The sequence below is a fragment of the Nematostella vectensis genome, chromosome 12, assembly GCF_932526225.1.
Source record: "Nematostella vectensis chromosome 12, jaNemVect1.1, whole genome shotgun sequence".
Taxonomy (NCBI): domain Eukaryota; kingdom Metazoa; phylum Cnidaria; class Anthozoa; order Actiniaria; family Edwardsiidae; genus Nematostella; species Nematostella vectensis.
In genome coordinates, this window is record NC_064045.1 from 5,587,631 (window position 1) to 5,607,563 (window position 19,933).

The 19,933-nt window shown below is 40.8% G+C and overlaps 1 protein-coding gene across 4 annotated transcripts; it reads right to left on the minus strand.

Moving 5' to 3' along the window:
* Positions 1 to 88: 88 nt before the first annotated feature.
* Positions 89 to 19,553, minus strand: LOC116613344 (serine/threonine-protein kinase Nek1). 4 transcript variants are annotated; one of them, XM_048719866.1, is made up of 13 exons: positions 19,358 to 19,553; positions 17,379 to 17,594; positions 9,888 to 10,065; positions 9,386 to 9,468; positions 6,326 to 6,388; positions 5,673 to 5,737; positions 5,355 to 5,442; positions 4,635 to 4,768; positions 4,153 to 4,237; positions 3,630 to 3,757; positions 3,145 to 3,294; positions 1,483 to 2,221; positions 89 to 823 (listed from the first exon to the last, which is right to left on the minus strand). In XM_048719866.1, the coding sequence occupies exons 2-13, from the start codon at positions 17,571 to 17,573 to the stop codon at positions 380 to 382; spliced, it is 2,352 nt and encodes a 783-aa protein (XP_048575823.1). In that variant the 5' UTR covers positions 17,574 to 17,594; positions 19,358 to 19,553; the 3' UTR covers positions 89 to 379. The 4 variants fall into 4 exon arrangements, with proteins under 4 accessions (XP_048575823.1, XP_048575824.1, XP_048575822.1 ...); XM_048719867.1 differs by having other exon boundaries at positions 15,132 to 17,594; positions 19,358 to 19,552; XM_048719865.1 differs by lacking the exon at positions 19,358 to 19,553 and adding an exon at positions 18,851 to 19,088.
* Between the last annotated feature and the right edge of the window lie 380 nt (positions 19,554 to 19,933).

Consider the following 19,933-nt stretch of genomic DNA (forward strand, 5'->3'; position numbering starts at 1 on the left):
TTTTGTTTTATCAAGAATATCTATAATACAATATAATAAAATCTTAATTCAATTTTTCATCAATATATTCAATAAAAATACTTTTTTGCCTCATGTACATCATGCGAGAAAGACTAGGGAGCACAAAATGACAGAAATTCTTCATGTTAAGGGGACTCTGGGCACAACAGTTACAAAATACGAAAACACTTTTCAATCACGATAACACAAGGCCGTTAACCTAGTTCCAGAGACAATACACTCTTTAGCGCCGTAATAAGATTAGTTAGAACCGAGCATTTCAGGCTCTGAAACTAGGGTAAAAACACCTAATGTAAGGAAATATCTCAGGCAATATGTTCAAAGCGAGGATAGAAAATAACTTCTCATATCGACACGCCTATGTTTTCTTTGCGATTCGGTCGATACTAATAAGCCATTCTCCCTCCTTATCGTTGAACTTTGCGCCGCGAGATGCCCTTTTTATCTTTTTCTCTACAGGAGAGGTAGGACCCTTCAGGGTCGGACTTACAGGGTTTTGCTCACTCTCAGTACTTGTGGATGGGCCATCGAGCGGTGGGAGCGCCAACAATAACTTTGAGTCCTTGACAGATCGAAACCTTGGCAAGGTAATATCGCTACCTTGAGTTTCTAAGCTAGTCTGAATTATGTGCTGATCAGTGTCAGTTCCCTGGCCTGTGATTGGCCCATCCTCTGATGTAGCCATGGCAACAGTCTCGTCCGTTCCTGCATCCTCCTCCTCCTCTTCTTCCTCTTTGTGATACCGGTAGATGACTCGAAGGTCCAGAATATTCATAGGGTAATGGACAGATTTTCCTTCAGACTGAAAACCAAAACAGTTCAAATAAGCATTTTGTTCTTAGATCAGTTCTTTTTTTATGCCGTAAACGCAGGCCCGTACCCAGGGGGGTGCAGGGGGTGGGAACGCACCCCCCCCCCAGAACGGCCGAAAGTAAACCTTTGCTTCTCAATAGACGTGCTATTTGTAGACAAGACTACAAATCATGAGCTAGATCACTCTGGTATGTAGCCAAATCCGACAATAGTCTCCCCATCTCCCCAAGAAAAATCCTGGGTATCGGCCGTTAACGGTACCTCGGAAAACATCAACAGATCTATATGGACAGGGAGGAAGGCAAGTGTACCCAGGCAATAATCTAGGGGTACATAGGGGGGGGGGGGGTATGCACCCCCTCGATTGCGAGAAACTGGCTTTTTTCTTATTGAAGGATCGTCAAATTTCATACTTTTATACTTCTATGACTGCTCACCCCTCAGTAAATCTTGGTTCGCACCAAGTAACCTTACCCTCCATCAGCTCAGCTACCCTTCTAGTTATTTAAGCCTTTCATGTGTGTTACTTATAGCAAATAGTAGATCATCACATAACAAATCCACAACCTTACCCCCCCCCCCCCACCCACCCACCCAGCATAAACAAGGATTATAGACGAGTTATTGACAAAATTTTGCAATGCATACCTTAGCACCAGCTCTCCGTAGTGAGCTTTTCCTTCTGATGACCTCGCCTGGCATTACCACATACCCTGTAGGCTGGCTCTCTATAATAACACTTGGGGTTGAGCCATCTGAGTCATATTTCACCTCCAGAATCTTTCCTCCTTCTACACTAGGCTGAAACTCTGAGTGGTCCCACTCAATTATCTCTTCTTCTCCTTTCCCCTCGCCATTATATGTCACAGGAGGTTGCGGCACAACTTTAGCTGATGTCACGTCATTGGTTGATTCCATGTCAGGTTGATTGGCAGTGTCATAACTCAAACCAATATCTGTGATAGGTATGGTGTCATCTGATGTTGTGATGCAATGTAAGGTCTCATCTGATGTAGAGAAGTTATGTTTGTCACCAGCCATAGTGTTACAGTCATGTATTTCAGTTACTTGTATATCCGTAGGAAGGGAATTATTGTCTATGATTGAGTTACACTGAGGAATGTCCTTTCCCGTAGATTCTAAACCATCAAAATGAGCCCAGTTATTTGGGGCGTGAAATTTAACGTCAGTAGTGTTACCATCACTTATAGATGGTCCTTGACCTTTTTGTTTTGCAAGGCTTGTATAGCTTAATGTTGACTTGTCCTGTATTTGATGCACACGAGGGCCTAGTTCTTGGGACATCAGAGAAGTGATTACTGTTTCTACATTTCGAATAGTGAGACGTTTGTTTGGATCTGCCCAGCATTTTCTCATGACCTCATATCTACCAACAACAAAAAGAAAATGTGAAATAGAATGTGAAAAACTCAATAGTCATAAATAATAAATATAAAACTAAGTACCACTACGAGCTAGGAAGAGCTACCTTAGAGAAAATGGTCCGATAAATGGTCAACCGACCCCCCCTAACCCCGCTCAAAACCCTGGCTACGGGCTGCTATAAATATACGAGACAAGGGTCACGCATAAAAGATACCAAGTGATATGATAAGATCACATTCACCGCTATCAAATTGACATGAAGAAAATAGTCAAGTGTGGTATAATTTCATTGATATTGAAAAAAATATATGTATAAGTAATCAGAGTAAGTCTGGACACTGTTCTGGCAATGTTGATAAAAAAACTACATTTGTCAAAAAGCAAAGCTATGTATCGGCCTTTTTTTCTATGGAAAATATGCCCCAGATACTTTTTACGATTTTCTGCTGTCTCACGTGGCTTTTAAATCTGTTGCTTTTTACAGTTCTACATTTAATACGTTTTGTTACAATTTTTTTACTTACGAGAATCGATTGCTTTAAAGTAAACTGCGAGTGTGCACTTTCTTTCAATTCGCGGTGAACATACGGACAATAATGGAATTACTTATTCTTATGAATAAATATAGACAAAGATGATACACCAAAAGACATGAAAATGTAGTGTGTTTGGTTTGAACTTACTTGAGTTAAAAATGTTAAACGCTTCGTTTACTTTCATATAAGAGCTTTCTTTTGAAAAACAATAACAGTCAACATTCTTTGATCTTTCTGCAGTCGAACGGGAGCACGCGCACAACACGTCACAAAGCGCGGGAAAAAATTACTTCCGGTTCCGGTTAAAATTATCTCGCGATATGACAAGGCTCTAACGTTTTCAAAAAAAGATTGTTTAATATACAGCATTGATCCAACCAATACTTACAATAATGTCTGTGCTCTACCAGTCTGCTTCGGTTCTGGCAGCTGATACAATTGGTCCACAAGAACAGTCTGTATGACGTCATCGTCTGTTAAATCTTCATACGGCAATCGGCCAAACTCAACCACCTCCCATAGAGTGACGCCAAAAGACCTGCACAATAACGTAGAAAGATCTTAGAGAAGGCTAATCATTCCGCCACTTTATGCTCCCGTTCAATGCCGAGTCAAACAAAGCATCCATTTCCATTGGCTAATTCAAGCAAGTAAACAAGATATTCAACGTACCAGACTTCATTCGTAGATTGTTATTTTGACGTTTTCTTGCGAATAAACCGTTGTACTTTTAATGATAAACAGTAACAAGGGGTTGGTTGACCGAAATTATTTGAGCATTTGAACACACTAACGGTTGAGAATATTAGAGCTGAAGTGCGATTTCCGTTTTTTTAAAACTAATACAATCCATGCAAGTAAATGGCTGCTCACCAGACATTGCCCATTTCAGATGGCGGGTTGACGGTGAGTCCGCTGTCCGGGTTATACTGCGTGCTGTCGGGAGCGAGCCAGCGCAGTGGAACGGACTCAGGCGAGTTGGGTATCTTGTAGTAATCCTCCTGTGTTCAGTAAACCAGTAACCAGCAGATTAGAGCATAAATCGCATAAGAACAGGGGTCATTCACGAGACATGGCGCGCGGCCCTTCACCAATAAAGGTTGGTTCTTACTAGGACCCAACACAAGTGAGAATCGTTTGAACATAAGCGCAAGCGAAAGAAAATCAAGCAGTTGCGATCTCTTGCGCTTTCGTTCTAGTGAGAATAGGAAAATTACGTGCGCTACGCTTGCGCTTACGTCCGAGTGAGAACCAACCTTAAAAAAATGAGAAAAAACAAAATGACAATATTTCGGCTAGCCAGTAAAAGCATGGTTAAACGGCTTTTGGACAGTTGTTGTAAAGTATGAATTGCTTATGTATAGAGGAAAGATCGCAAGACTACAAGAAAAGTTACCTTGTAAAGCGATCGACTTATGCCAAAGTCTCCTATTTTCACAGAGAGATCTGACGCCACGATGCAGTTTCTCGCAGCAAGGTCGCTGAAAAAAAAGAGCACACAAAGTTAACTACTGTATCAATGCTTTTATTCACGCTTTGCCGAAGAGGATTTGCCGAAGGGGGGAGGGGTGTTCGTAACCATGTGTTATCATAAATTTGACGAATCCACTTTTGGGGGCCAAGGGGAGGGAGTGACAGCGCACCCCCCTGCCCCCCCCCCCCTGCCCCCTTGCTCTACTGGTAGTCAATTGCCGTGCAGTAACTGCCTACATAACATCGCCTATCATTGGCACACCACAAAACAAAGACATGCTCGTTGATTGCTTGGCGGCATCTGCGTGGTGTGCAAATGGCACAACGCATTATTCGGGCAGTAATTCCTGGAAAAAGGGGTCAAATATTCTAGGCAAAAAAACCTGCTAAGTAACATCGACTTACCTGTGGTAAATGCTATTAGCGTGAAGACAAGATAGTCCCGATGCTATGTCCATGGAAATCTTCAACGCTAACCCACGTTCGATAAATGATGTTCTTCCGCTACGATGTGTGAGGAGGAACTTCTTGAGGTCTCCCTAAATTGGATAGTATATGTGATTAGCCTGTCAATCAATTACATTTACATATAAAGGTCACGGGTAATTTGCTCTATGCAAGAACGGCTACGCAGGAGACTAAGGTTTTCATATTACTTGGGTATTCTGTTCTGCTCTGCGCTAACCCAGGTATTCTGTTCCATTTTAGGGTATTCTGTGCCTGTTATAATATCATAATCACCCCGGATTCTTTTGTTTTCTGAGGGACGATTACTAGCAGAATTCCATCGAAAACAATAGATAGTTGTTTCGCATAAATGATGAGGGAGATTTAGTCTCTAAATTTCCTTTATGCATTAATGATAAGGGAAATTTAGAAAAACAATAAAGAATCTTTTGTCTTCTAACTTCCCCTCTACATCAGTGCTTGAGAGAACCAAGAACCAAGAAACAAATAGAATAGAAGAAATCATCATCATCATCATCATGTCTTTTATCGACATCACCTCATAAACATCAACCGATTCTCATCCATTTACAGAATAGTGGGATATTCCATAACTACAAACAATGATTGTCACGCAACTACAAACAATGGTTGTCACGCAACTCATGCCAGACTTACAAAAGGAGTGTAGTGAAAGATGACGAGGTACGGAGCAGCCTCCGTCGCTACCCCGAGGACTCTCAGTACATTTGTGTGCTTGACCCGCCTACAAAAAGACACAAATATTTACTTTTGAAAGAGATATCGAGCGAGCATCACGCGAGTCACGCAACACTAAAGATTGTGACACGTTATCATACTCATGTCACGCATAAAAGCATCACACCAAAGTCACGCTGGAGAGAATAACTCTTTTAGTATAGGAAACCTTATGGCCCATACGGTTTTAACAGTAAAGACCCAGTTTTTCAAATACGTGGTTCTTATGTTCGTCACCTGAAAGTTTCAATTTCGTCGATGAAGCGAAGCCTCATGCGAGAATCTGCTTCGGCGTCCAGTTTCTGTTGATGAAAAAACAATTTTCTTTAGAATAGAAGAACCTTGTATAGCATTTATGGCAGGGCGGTAGCAGGGGGTGGGGCACTGGGGGCACGTGCCGCCAATATTTTAAAAAATTATAAGGAAATGACCGGGAGGGGGTGTTTCTGAATTGTGCCCCCCAATCTTACGCGGTCTGCTACGGCTCTGTAGGGCTAACCGGGACCAGCTTTCGATCACACGCTATTGTTGCATTCCTGACTTGCGGAACGAGCACTAAAGCGAGGGGTGAGGTGTACTATGGCGTACATAAAGGGAATTATTATTGTACCTGGGTGATATGCCGTACATAAAGGGAATCATTCTTGTACCTGGGTGATATGCGGTACATAAAGGGAATTATTCTTGTACCTGGGTGATATGCGGTACATAAAGGGAATTATTCTTGTACCTGGGTGATATGCCGTACATAAAGGGAATTATTCTTGTACCTGGGTGATATGCGGTACATAAAGGGAATTATTCTTGTACCTGGGTGGTATGCGGTACATAAAGGGAATTATTCTTTACCTGGGTGATATGCCGTACATAAAGAAAAGGGCTGATCATACCTTGATAATGACTTTGGTCTTGCGCACACCGGGTGTGAAACGATGAGCTTCGCCTACGTACACCTGCATAAAAAACACCAAAACTAAGAGGCGTATAGCGATATCATCTATATTTGTTCCAAATTCAGAAAAATATAAATAAAACATACCAACAATATATAGTTCTGACATCCATGTGGACTTTAAAAGCACACTAGCATACACACATTGGCATCAGACGGGCGAAGACAGGACGCTAGCACAGTCTATTACCCGTGCAGTTCGGCAACCATGGACAGCTGTTTAGTCCTTATAAGGACTCTGCCTCAGTTAAACTTCATCGGCAATAAACTGCAGGGCGACTTCGACTCGAACGAAGTGCCCTAAACCACAGCTTAGATCCATGTGGGATCTAGAGCTGCGACCGGGCTAGCGTGATGCCAATTGTGCGTGTATGCTAGTGTGCTTTTAATGTCCACGTTCTGACATCGCTGGAGTTCATTTATCACCTTTATTTTTACAAGTAACTACTACCAATAAATACCTTTAGGTCGTAGAACTGCCATTTGGCAAATGCCATTTGCCGTTCGTGTTGACAACCTGCATTATTGAAATAGGTGTATATCGATCTAAACTATACATACACCTATTTCAAAATACATTTTTGAAATCTGCCAATAGCAGATTCCAATTCCTAAATGACAGTTCTTGTACCGAAAAATTACGGGACACGTCACTTTCTATTGAAAATACGGGAAAATGTGGATACCCCATGCGATTCTCTTACCTAAGTCATCTTCAATAAAAAAGCAAATAATTAAAAATAAGCACCTGCCAGTCTTAGGACTTCCATTTACCGTTCGCTATTTGCACTTACATTTTTTATAGGTGTATGTCCGTTATACAGGGTGGATCAAAAGTTCGTGCACTTTTTTAATTGAGTAAAAAAAACAAGTCTTACAAAACAGCAGCATGACAAGTGTTGTATATGATAAAAAAAACTATACTGTAGTCTATAAATACGAAAAGTCAATAGCCATAGTGGCCGCCCTTTTTCTTACAAGTTTTATGCGCTTGGGTATGAAGTGAAAACGTCCCTACCGTACCCCTTTAGTTATTTTATCGTGGTCGGCGATTGATCACTGTAACTTGACTTTTCCTCTAAACACTTTTTATCGGTTTATGGTTAGGTTAATTGGCTGGTCATTCGTCCCTTTCTATGGGATTTGGCAAGCTTTGTTGGCAACATTTGATAAGTAACTTTAGCTTTATGAAGAGGAGTCCCGTTTTGTATGGGTGTTATGTTTCGATTCGCAGTGAACACCCTTATTTTAGTACCTGATCTTTGGCATGGAAATTCCTCGAATCCTCTCGCTTGTATATTGCTTTGATAATTGTATTTTGGACGACTTTTGTCAGAACTGCTGGGCTCCCCAACCTGGCTTTGTCAACAAAATTTTTCCTTGAACACACCAATTCTTGGCGCGGGGTGACCTCAAAATTGCTGCCTGGGCTCTAGAATATGTCACTTTTCTTCCATTTTACGTTTTCTGACGCTTCTGATGATCTTGAAACCTCAGCAAATAGAACTTTTTTTCACATCAATATCAAAAATGGCGCGAAATGTGTTAAATTGTTCAGGATCAGAGGACTTTAGGAATACTCACCAATATTTGTTACTTTTTTAAACTGGAAATAAGGTTTGTGGTCAAATATTCTAGTTTGAAAGAATAAAAGTGCACGAACTTTTGGTCCACCCTGTACATTAATACGGACACTATCTCGAAATAACAAGTGACCTTTAGTGATATCATCCGCGACAGGTGAGAGAAGTGGCCGTCCTGTAAAGGGCACCACTACATATTGTGTCGGGATGTCTCCTTGGGTCATGTGTTACTGAGCGCTGACGAGTCGAATATGCTAGTAAAACTAACATAATATGCCAGGAGCATTGCCTGGCTTTTAATCAAAATTATGCTCAAATTATGCTTGCTTTACAAAATTATGCTCAAATTATGCTTGCTTTACAAAATTATGCTCAAATTATGCTTGCTTTACAAAATTATGCTCAAATTATGCTTGCTTTACAAAATTATGCTCAAATTATGCTTGCTTTACAAAATTATGCTCAAATTATGCTTGCTTTACAAAATTATGCTCAAATTATGCTTGCTTTACAAAATTATGCTCAAATTATGCTTGCTTTACAAAATTATGCTCAAATTATGCTTGCTTTACAAAATTATGCTCAAATTATGCTTGCTTTACAAAATTATGCTCAAATTATGCTTGCTTTACAAAATTATGCTCAAATTATGCTTGCTTTACAAAATTATGCTCAAATTATGCTTGCTTTACAAAATTATGCTCAAATTATGCTTGCTTTACAAAATTATGCTCAAATTATGCTTGCTTTACAAAATTATGCTCAAATTATGCTTGCTTTACAAAATTATGCTCATTTTTCCAACATTATGCTCGACAAAAAATGGAGAAAACAATTTAAAAAGTTGATCTTTAAAACTCTTTCTTAATATGGGCTTATTTTAGGCGATATTACAGCAACCCCAAATACAAAGCTTCAATGCGAAACTATATTAAATGCAAAGCTTAACTGTAACACATAAAACGAGTTTCAATATACCAAAGCATCACGCTTGTAAGTAATCAGAGTGCATTCATTATCTTGCTGATCACGGCTGCACTTTCTTGACGGCCGAGGACCAATTAGGTTGATCGGAATGCATCTAACAACTCAACAATAATAATTATTGTTATAAGAATAATAAAAACAGTAACGAAATACAAAAGCAAGATGACTCTTACATCATAATGATAAGGATATATGAGGTTGGTTTTAACATTTTCGGTCTGCAAAATGACAATTCTTAGCATTGCTTTTTTTGCGAAAAGTCTTAAAATTTTGCTAGTTTTGAGCGATTATGCCAGAAATTATGCTAGCATAATCGACTCGTCCCTAGTCTGACAATGCCTTGTCGTCCCGTCGCGAGCCGAGCACCGATCGGAAAACGAGTCCGTCCCGAGGGATAAAAGAAACGTGTGAACGAGGCTGTAACATACCTTGCCGAACCATCCCGAACCAAGCACAGATCCGAACACGAGTTTGTCCCGAGGGAACAGAAACTTGTGAACCAGGCTGTTATCTAAAAGGTAAAAAATTATTTTAAAACGTAATAACCTGGGTGATCGAATGGCTTTCGCAAAGTAACCACCACCACATTACGACTAAAGTTTGTCCTCTAGCGCTAAAACTTCACCTAGACATGTCCTGTAATAGCACTCTCAAGACAGGCCTGTAGGCTGTAAATAGGCTGGGGAGGAAGTATCAGCCCCTGAGTCAACTGAAGCCGCGTTTCTACTTAGTTTCTACTTTCCTAAGCTGCGCTCGTCTTGGCTTGAGTCGTCAAGAATTTCTTTTATGATACTCTAAAAAGAACAAAAAGGCGGCGTAGGGTGGGGTGGGGGTAAAGGGTGGGGGGGGGGGTAAAGGGTAGGGGGGGTGGGGGTAAAGGGTAGGGGGGGGTAGGGTGTCCTCACACACCTCCAGCCCCCTACCACATACCGTTGGTCGCTCTGCCTCCTTCTGTGCTCAGAGGTCGATAACTGAGTACTTGGACGCCCGCGTTGTTGCCATCAGTCTGCTCAGTGTTCTCCATCATGGGATTAGCGAAGCCGATAATAAAGTTGTCTTGTTTCTGGTTGTCATCGCACATGGACGAGTAGTGTTCCCGGATGTAGAACTGTCACATAATAAGAAGTACATGGCGAGTGTCTGTGTCAGCAGAGAGACTCTAGCGCTATTGGTGGAACGAAGTACCCTATCGGCTAGTACCGGTCGTTGCAATGTGGGATGAAGTACCCTATCGGCTAGTACCGGTCGTTGCAATGTGGGATGAAGTACCCTATCGGCTAGTACCGGTCGTTGCAATGTGGGATGAAGTACCCTATCGGCTAGTACCGGTCGTTGCAATGTGGGATGAAGTACCCTATCGGCTAGTACCGGTCGTTGCAATGTGGGATGAAGTACCCTATCGGCTAGTACCTGTTGTTGCAATGTGGGATGAAGTACCCTATCGGCTAGTACCGGTCGTTGCAATGTGGGATGAAGTACCCTATCGGCTAGTACCGGTCGTTGCAATGTGGGATGAAGTACCCTATCGGCTAGTACCGGTCGTTGCAATGTGGGATGAAGTACCCTATCGGCTAGTACCTGTTGTTGCAATGTGGGATGAAGTACCCTATCGGCTAGTACCGGTCGTTGCAATGTGGGATGAAGTACCCTATCGGCTAGTACCTGTTGTTGCAATGTGGGATGAAGTACCCTATCGGCTAGTACCGGTCGTTGCAATGTGGGATGAAGTACCCTATCGGCTAGTACCTGTTGTTGCAATGTGGGATGAAGTACCCTATCGGCTAGTACCGGTCGTTGCAATGTGGGATGAAGTACCCTATCGGCTAGTACCTGTTGTTGCAATGTGGGATGAAGTACCCTATCGGCTAGTACCGGTCGTTGCAATGTGGGATGAAGTACCCTATCGGCTAGTACCTGTTGTTGCAATGTGGGATGAAGTACCCTATCGGCTAGTACCGGTCGTTGCAATGTGGGATGAAGTACCCTATCGGCTAGTACCTGTTGTTGCAATGTGGGATGAAGTACCCTATCGGCTAGTACCGGTCGTTGCAATGTGGGATGAAGTACCCTATCGGCTAGTACCTGTTGTTGCAATGTGGGATGAAGTACCCTATCGGCTAGTACCTGTTGTTGCAATTTGGGATGAAGTACCCTATCGGCTAGTACCTGTTGTTGCAATGTGGGATGAAGTACCCTATCGGCTAGTACCTGTTGTTGCAATGTGGGATGAAGTACCCTATCGGCTAGTACCTGTTGTTGCAATGTGGGATGAAGTACCCTATCGGCTAGTACCTGTTGTTGCAATGTGGGATGAAGTACCCTATCGGCTAGTACCTGTTGTTGCAATGTGGGATGAAGTACCCTATCGGCTAGTACCTGTTGTTGCAATGTGGGATGAAGTACCCTATCGGCTAGTACCTGTTGTTGCAATGTGGGATGAAGTACCCTATCGGCTAGTACCTGTTGTTGCAATGTGGGATGAAGTACCCTATCGGCTAGTACCTGTTGTTGCAATGTGGGATGAAGTACCCTATCGGCTAGTACCTGTTGTTGCAATGTGGGATGAAGTACCCTATCGGCTAGTACCTGTTGTTGCAATGTGGGATGAAGTACCCTATCGGCTAGTACCTGTTGTTGCAATGTGGGATGAAGTACCCTATCGGCTAGTACCTGTTGTTGCAATGTGGGATGAAGTACCCTATCGGCTAGTACCTGTTGTTGCAATGTGGGATGAAGTACCCTATCGGCTAGTACCTGTTGTTGCAATGTGGGATGAAGTACCCTTTCGGCTAGTACCTGTTGTTGCAATGTGGGATGAAGTACCCTATCGGCTAGTACCTGTTGTTGCAATGTGGGATGAAGTACCCTATCGGCTAGTACCTGTTGTTGCAATGTGGGATGAAGTACCCTATCGGCTAGTACCTGTTGTTGCAATGTGGGATGAAGTACCCTATCGGCTAGTACCTGTTGTTGCAATGTGGGATGAAGTACCCTATCGGCTAGTACCTATTGTTGCAATGTGGGATGAAGTACCCTATCGGCTAGTACCTGTTGTTGCAATGTGGGATGAAGTACCCTATCGGCTAGTACCTGTTGTTGCAATGTGGGATGAAGTACCCTTTCGGCTAGTACCTGTTGTTGCAATGTGGGATGAAGTACCCTATCGGCTAGTACCTGTTGTTGCAATGTGGGATGAAGTACCCTATATGCTAGTACCTGTTGTTGCAATGTGGGATGAAGTACCCTATCGGCTAGTACCGGTCGTTGCAATGTGGGATGAAGTACCCTATCGGCTAGTACCGGTCGTTGCAATGTGGGATGAAGTACCCTATCGGCTAGTACCGGTCGTTGCAATGTGGGATGAAGTACCCTATCGGCTAGTACCGGTCGTTGCAATGTGGGATGAAGTGCCCAGGCGGCTAGTACCGAACAATACCTCAGACCGGTACTCCACTAAAGACCCCCTTACTTTCGGTCGCGCATTTTACCGAAGGATGCGTCACCTATTGATCATGCGGTCTCCTTTATGCTATTGCATCTGCGCACTTTACTTGCCTTTTAGCCCCAGTTTTACTTCTAGCGATAACACTTTCTAGTGCTAGTATTTTCCTCTGAAATGCTCTTTTATTAAAGCCTACCAGTTCAGAATAACCCGGACGTTGTAAATGTTCTTGAAATGTCGTCCTTCAAAGTAATGTACTACATTTATATCTTAAAGATTTATTAACTTGTGACAAGAGAATATTTTTATTAACTTGTTACAAGAAAATATTTAATTTAACTTGTGACAAGAGAACATTTATTTCTCTTATCAGGAATCTTTTAAGAGACTATAGGCGTGCATATCATATCTAAGGCAAAATTGAACACTGCTGATTGAACATTGTGTTGGCCGCGGTTTGTGGGGTTTTGAAAATGGTTTCGATCGAGGAATAGAGTTTAATGTTTGGAGCACCGACGTATGCATTCCCTCGAGAAAAAAATAATAATAACAAAAACTCATGATTTCTTGAATAGCCTACAGTCTCTATGTTCTCCCCAATAACGACTAAAATAAACGACTAAAATTTAAGCATACGCTGGAAACATTTTTCATATAGGAAAAATACTATTGATGAGTTCGTATTCTTGGTGACTTAGTATTCTTGATGCGATTGTACAGATTCCCCTGTTAAGGTACAGTACTAAATTATAGGAAAATGCAATTTTAATGTCACTATTACATTCAGTGGACATGAATACCGCACCCCTCGTTGTCAGCATTTTCTAAAAAAATCACGAACTTAAAGACTCGCGAAAAATAAAGACCGCGAACTTTAATTCTATTATTGGCGAGCAAAGTTGGCTTTATTTCTGATCAGCGCCCGACTTCGTCCTAAAAACTAGGAGAATTAATACTTTGAACATTTGAAAATTGCACCTCAAGCCTCAAATCTCGAAGACGAATTAGAAAAAACACTTTTTGGTATGTTGGTTTACATAACATAATTGTTTTGGGAAAACTTGCCATTTTTTTGCTCTGTTGTCGGATCTATGAATGGAGGTGAGTGTCCTCGCCCCAGTGCTCCCCATCGTGATATAGCTTTAAGAGTGAGAGTATATCAGACATCTTTTTAACAAAGAGGTCAAAGTAAAAGGCTTGATGCAAGTCAAGTTTTGTAAGAAAAGGGTAAATGAATAAAACAGATCTTTTCTCTCGACCATAATCTAAACGACTCAAGAATGTCTAAAATCAAAGATTAGAGAAACATCTTTTTTTCTCTGGTGATGATCATCTGGAGAGACTTTCCATCAATTGAATTATGAAGAAGGTCAGCATGTTTTTAGCATAAAGACTTCTAAGTAGAAAATTAATTACTTCCTTTGTAAAATGCTTGAAATTGAACCGACTTTCAGGTACATGTCACGATGAGATGAATATTTTTCGCTGTGATTGTCCTACTGGTTTTTATGGACAGACGTGTACAGTAACAACCAATGAGTGCGATCCAAACCGCTGCAAGAATAGTGCATCATGCATGGACATCCATTTTAACTAAAAGTGAGTGATTGACTGGTAGCTAATGATGAGGGTCTAAGCGCGTTTTTCAAGTAAAACATGTTTTTGATGCACAAATGTTATATTCCTACAGAGCCCTTAAAAATAGAGAATCTGTCGCTTAGTCAAATAAAATACTACCTAAAATTAGAAGTCAAACTAAACTTATTCTTATTCGTTTTTATTCTATGCTTTAAATTTTCTATGAACTAGGAATTATAAAATCCAATTATATTGATACATACCTGTCAACTCTCCCGCATTAGGCGGGAGTCTCAAGATTTTGGACCCCTTCTCCCGCTCTCCCTCGTTGAGCACAAAATCTCCCGCTTTTAGCGATTTTTATCGCTTCCGAAAAATTATTATATAGAAAATCGTCATTTTGCCTATTTTCTATTAAAATATTTATAACAATAATTCCCTTGAGCAGCGCAATTTATCTAACACCCTCGTGAAATCTATAAGTGGATTTGTTCGCGAAAGCTTTTTTTTTACGGCAAACGCCTGCGAGGTTATACCCACCCCTCCCACAAAAAAATTAATATACTCCACCCCTCCTCCAAAAAAATTCTTAAGCCTTGAGATTTTTGGAGGTTGACAGGTATGATATACTGTATAACGGATGAGCGATAATAAGTTATATCACTATCAATTTCTGAGAGCGTGGGTTGTATTTTTTTGGTCGTTCACAAATAAGTACATCAGCTAGTCGTTTGTAACAGTGTAACAAGTCTCCGTGTAAACCAGCAGAAATAATAGACACATAAAGAGAAACATGAAATGTTAATAAATGCTATACTATATATAAAGAGCAAAGTTTAAAGCAATAGGTAATTTAATAATTATTAATTAAATAACAGGCGAAATAGCGAAAGGAACAATTTCAAAATTTTTGACGGATTATTCGAAAATTGACAGGTGAATCACATTAAGAAAATAACAAAACAAAATATAATTTTCGATGGCGCTATAATATTTCAAAAAAGGTTTTGATCCCATGATCTTGGCTCTACGGAAGACATCAGAAACAACGAACAATTTCAAACATTTCCGATAATTGAACGAAGTTAAAACTAAGCAACGAAAAACGATATGAAATGGAAGAACCATAATAAGAAAATCGATTGCTTCTTTACCTAAAAACAATGTCGAGCCATGGACAAATATGGAGAAGACAACCCCGGCCTCTGTTGCAATCGAACTTGAGGATTAGCTTTCATAGTAGCTGTGAACCACAGACTCTGAATTACCTTCGCGTACGCAAAGTGATCGGAGCACGGAGGAGCAAATAAGACATAAAGTTTCAGCCTACATTGTATGAGTAGTATGCAAATAGGACAAATAGGAAGCGAGACATAATTAAATGCTACAATACACAAAGGACATTTAGAAAAACACTACATACATTTGTCCAGAGTTACCCATAATCTAATTATTTCCTGGTAATTGAACATTGAAATGCACATATTTTGCACGCAATTATTTAATAAACACTTTCCCGCATTTTGAAGATCAAATTCCGGTAAGGATTGGCATCATTTTCTCAAGATGGATTCTAAAACTCGTTATTTTCGTGTGTTTTTTATTCTAACATCTGTCAGATAAACATTATTTACTTGGAATAATATAGATCATCGCTCCTACTTTTTTTCCTGCTCATCTTTCAGATAAACATTTTTTACTTGGAATAATAAAGATCATCGCTCCTATTTTGATCCTGCTAGTAGGCCTCTAGCCTTACAGTACAACTAAAAAGGCAGTGAATAAAAATGGTAAGTTACAACCACATGAGGCAAGAATACATAGAATTACAGAAGGTCTTCACATTCTACATGGATATCTGATGGGGCACTATTCTATAGTATTCTCAGCCACTCTATGTCACGCAAGGCGCATGAGCTACATGGATACCTGATGGGGATACCATTTTACAGTATTAACAGCCACTATGTCACGCAAGGTGTGAGCTACATAGATATGTCACACAAGGTGTAAGCTACATGGATATGTCACGCAAGCTGTGAGCTACATGGATATGTCACACAAGGTGTGAGCTACATGGATATGTCACACAAGGTGTGAGCTACATGGATATGTCATGCAAGGTGTAAGCTACATGGATATGTCACGCAAGGTGTGAGCTACATGGATATGTCACACAAGGTGTGAGCTACATGGATATGTCATGCAAGGTGTAAGCTACATGGATATGTCACGCAAGGTGTGAGCTACATGGATATGTCATGCAAGGGGTAAGCTACATGGATATGTCACGCAAGGGGTAAGCTACATGGATATGTCATGCAAGGTGTGAGCTACATGGATATGTCATGCAAGGTTTGAGCTACATGGATATGTCACGCAAGGTGTGAGCTACATGGATATGTCACGCAAGGTGTGAGCTACATGGATATGTCACGCAAGGTGTGAGCTACATGGATATGTCACGCAAGGTGTGAGCTACATGGATATGTCACACAAGGGGTAAGCTACATGGATATGTCACGCAAGGTGTAAGCTACATGGATATGTCACGCAAGGTGTGAGCTACATGGATATGTCGTGCAAGGTGTGAGCTACATGGATATGTCGTGCAAGGTGTGAGCTACATGGATATGTCATGCAAGGTGTAAGCTACATGGATATGTCATGCAAGGTGTGAGCTACATGGATATGTCACGCAAGGTGTGAGCTACATGGACAATGTCAAACAAGAGGTAAGCTACATGGATATATCACGCAAGGTGTAAGCTACATGGATATGTCACGCAAGGTGTGAGCTACATGGATATGTCACACAAGGTGTGAGCTAAATGGATATGTCACATAAGGTGTGAGCTACATGGATATGTCACACAAGGTGTTAGCTACATGGATATGTCACACAAGGTGTTAGCTACATGTATATGTCATGCAAGGTGTAAGCTACATGGATATGTCACGCAAGGTGTGAGCTACATGGATATGTCACGCAAGGGGTAAGCTACATGGATATGTCATGCAAGGTGTTAGCTACATGTATATGTCACACAAGGTGTGAGCTACATGGATGTCAAACAAGGTGGGAGCTAAATGGGTAACTGACTGGATACCATTTTGAAATATTAACAGCCACTGACCTTGTGTGTGTCTTATCAAGAAAGAGGTAAGAGTAGCTTTGAAGGAGATCACGTCTATAATGACTAGGTATGTATCAATAAAGTTCATGACTAATACAAAAATATACGGACAAACAGAAGGATTGGTGGATGAATCATGAATGGCAGGCCAGGCGGACAGATGGATGGGTGAAAAGATCGACAGTTGGGCAGGTAGATAAACAAGCAGGCTTGACAGATTGAAGAGATAGTGTTTGGCAAACACTAGCATCAGTAAAAACTCACCTTGGAAAACCATATCTCTCCTGATCCCCTATGGCGCAAGTAGCGATAAACAACTGTTACTAAGGCAACCATCATAGCAACTGCACAAACTACAGCAGCAGAGATGACATAGCCCAAGTTGATGGCATCATCCGAACTAGCTCCTGATGCTGGTGGAGGCAATGTCTTATTCATGTCGACTGGGCAGCATACCATGTAACTCTGCTGATCTACAACCTTGGAAAATAGAAAAAAATGTTCACACTCTTAGTGTTTAAGCGTCTCCTTAAAGCTGTATTGTCACCAGTTTACTTGCGGAGGTCTGACGGAAACCTTAAGAGTTAAAAGACTAAAGAATCTATTAGAATCCGAGATATTTAACAGGCCATCCGCTCTAAATTATCAATCACATCCTCACAGAAACTTCCAATAGACACACTGGTTTCAATATTTTGAAATATTTTTCGCGTTTTCCGTTAAAAATCATCGGATATTGTGAGGTAATCGACCGGAAGTAAACGGGTGACAATGCGGATTTAATGGGGGACTTGCGCTAAGAGATCACGTGACTGTTTGGGTGGCAAACTAGCGCACGCTCAGCCTTTTAGTGGCAAAATAACGGCAACCAAAAGCAACTTATTCAGCGCTTACGAATAAAACAGATCTCTTTTTTTCGCAAGTCCCCTATTGCTAGCCTTGTATGATTGTTTGATAGTTAAAAACATGAACCAGTAAACCTGTAAAATTCTTATGCTCCGTTATTGACAAATGATGCATATATTATGGAGGACCAACAAAGAGTAGATTTTTGAAATATGCTAATTTCCGCAGTCTACTTCGGGCAATTTAATGCGCGTACAAAAAGGATTCATTCCATGATTTCAAGACTAATTATTTTTGTGGTTAGCACTTGACATTGTAAAAAAAAAAAAAGTAAATCAGAGAAGCCAGTCGAAGCCGTCAAAGTTCGATTGTCATTTTACTGGAGATTTGCATGATATAGTTATGACCATAAACAAATCAAAACAAAAGATCGACCTAGCGTTTTTTTTTCTAGTTATATTTTTATCTGCGCGAGTCTTGTAGATATAATAACGCTCTGTGTATTCAATAAATACAGCAACTGTTAATCGACCCGGGGTATGGTGTTTTAAATGCAGTATATAACCCAAGTAAATGTTGTTAAAACGCATATTTTGAAAGAGCTTTGATCTATGATTTCGTGACGTTGATTTGTTTGCATCAAAACTTCTTGCACTGAATCGTTATATTAATAATAAAAGTATTTATGAAATACTATACTTATGTTATACGTTATGTTGCTTTTAAGCCGTTTTAGCGTATGCAAGTGTTTTCACAACAGGGTGTACAAATGAAGCGAGTTCGAGGTTAGTCATCGGAGCTAAACTCGAATAGTGGAGACAATCAATAGTTTGATAAGCAGTTTTTTTTAAATCGACTGTAATGCAAGCATCCAGCTCTAGTTTCCATACCTTGTAGTTTAATATACTTCCTAGAAACGTCCCGCTGCAGCTCATGGCGAGCGAGTAGTCGTTTTCTTTGTTACTTTCGCCTTGTCGCTTCAGTGGAGCATAGATAAATAAACTACGCGATTGATATTCAGTTCCGCTATTGTCTTATGTGGTCGTTTTGGTAATGACCAGGTATCTAGAGACAGGGCATGCCTAGGAATCTGGTAAAACGTGTCGAAAGGGAATCCAAAGGCAAAATATGTCACTCGACTGTGACCGAAAAACGTGTCGACTTTTGCAAAAGGTTACACGGTGCGCGTTGACAAAGGCACGTACTGTAAAACCTTCTTTTGAATTGACCGCCTATATATGATAGGATTGCTTAGCATCTAGGCTATCGCGTACACAAGGGACCATAAATGCATAACACCAAATCTTCACGGGAACGATCAGACGGATTAGAGACTATGCGCAAAGCATCAATTTCTTGACATTGCAAATCTAACGACCTAGCTAAATAAAGCTTACTTTCTTAATCCAGAGAGCGTTAAGATCCAAAGGTTGCAGCAGCTAGCTTTGTTGCATCGTAGCTTTCCAGTGCTTAGCACCTACGGGATCAGACGCAAACCGTTCCTCTCTCTGATGTCTGAGACTTTGGTGTTATTTTTAGTAGAAGAATAACACGAGGTGATGAACAGACGTTTGTTAAAAGTTAAACCAAATAAACGTGACCTAGCACATTTAAAAAAGTGATTGCGTGACGCACACCTGTTGCGTGTGATGTGCGTAAAATAACCGGGAAGAGATGTATCTGTGTGTAGCAATTTTCACAATATAACGGCTATTGATATTGATGTTATAAGATAACGTGCGCAAATCACGTAAGAAATCACGTAGGATAAGATTTATATATTGTTTTGGGTGGTACGAGCTTTTTTTAAGTCTTGATTAAGTCTGACTTCTGTTTTTTTTTTATCTTTAAAGGAGGGGTGGGGGTGGGTTTAAAAAAAAATTACACTGAAGGGAGAGCTTAACTTTCCAACCCCACCACCCTACCTCCCCTAAGGCTATTTTATGAACTTTCCCTGCAGACTCAAGAAAAAT

Bases quoted from the DNA above. Each gene is read 5' to 3' on its own strand.
- LOC116613344 (XM_048719865.1), bottom strand. From the start codon at position 18,895: ATGAGCTGCAGCGGGACGTTTCTAGGAAGTATATTAAACTACAAG. The intron at 17,595-18,850 runs GTATGGAAACTA...CTATTTTCCAAG, and splicing joins GAAGTATATTAAACTACAAG to GTTGTAGATCAGCAGAGTTA. The intron at 824-1,482 runs GTATGCATTGCA...TTTGGTTTTCAG, and splicing joins TACGGAGAGCTGGTGCTAAG to TCTGAAGGAAAATCTGTCCA.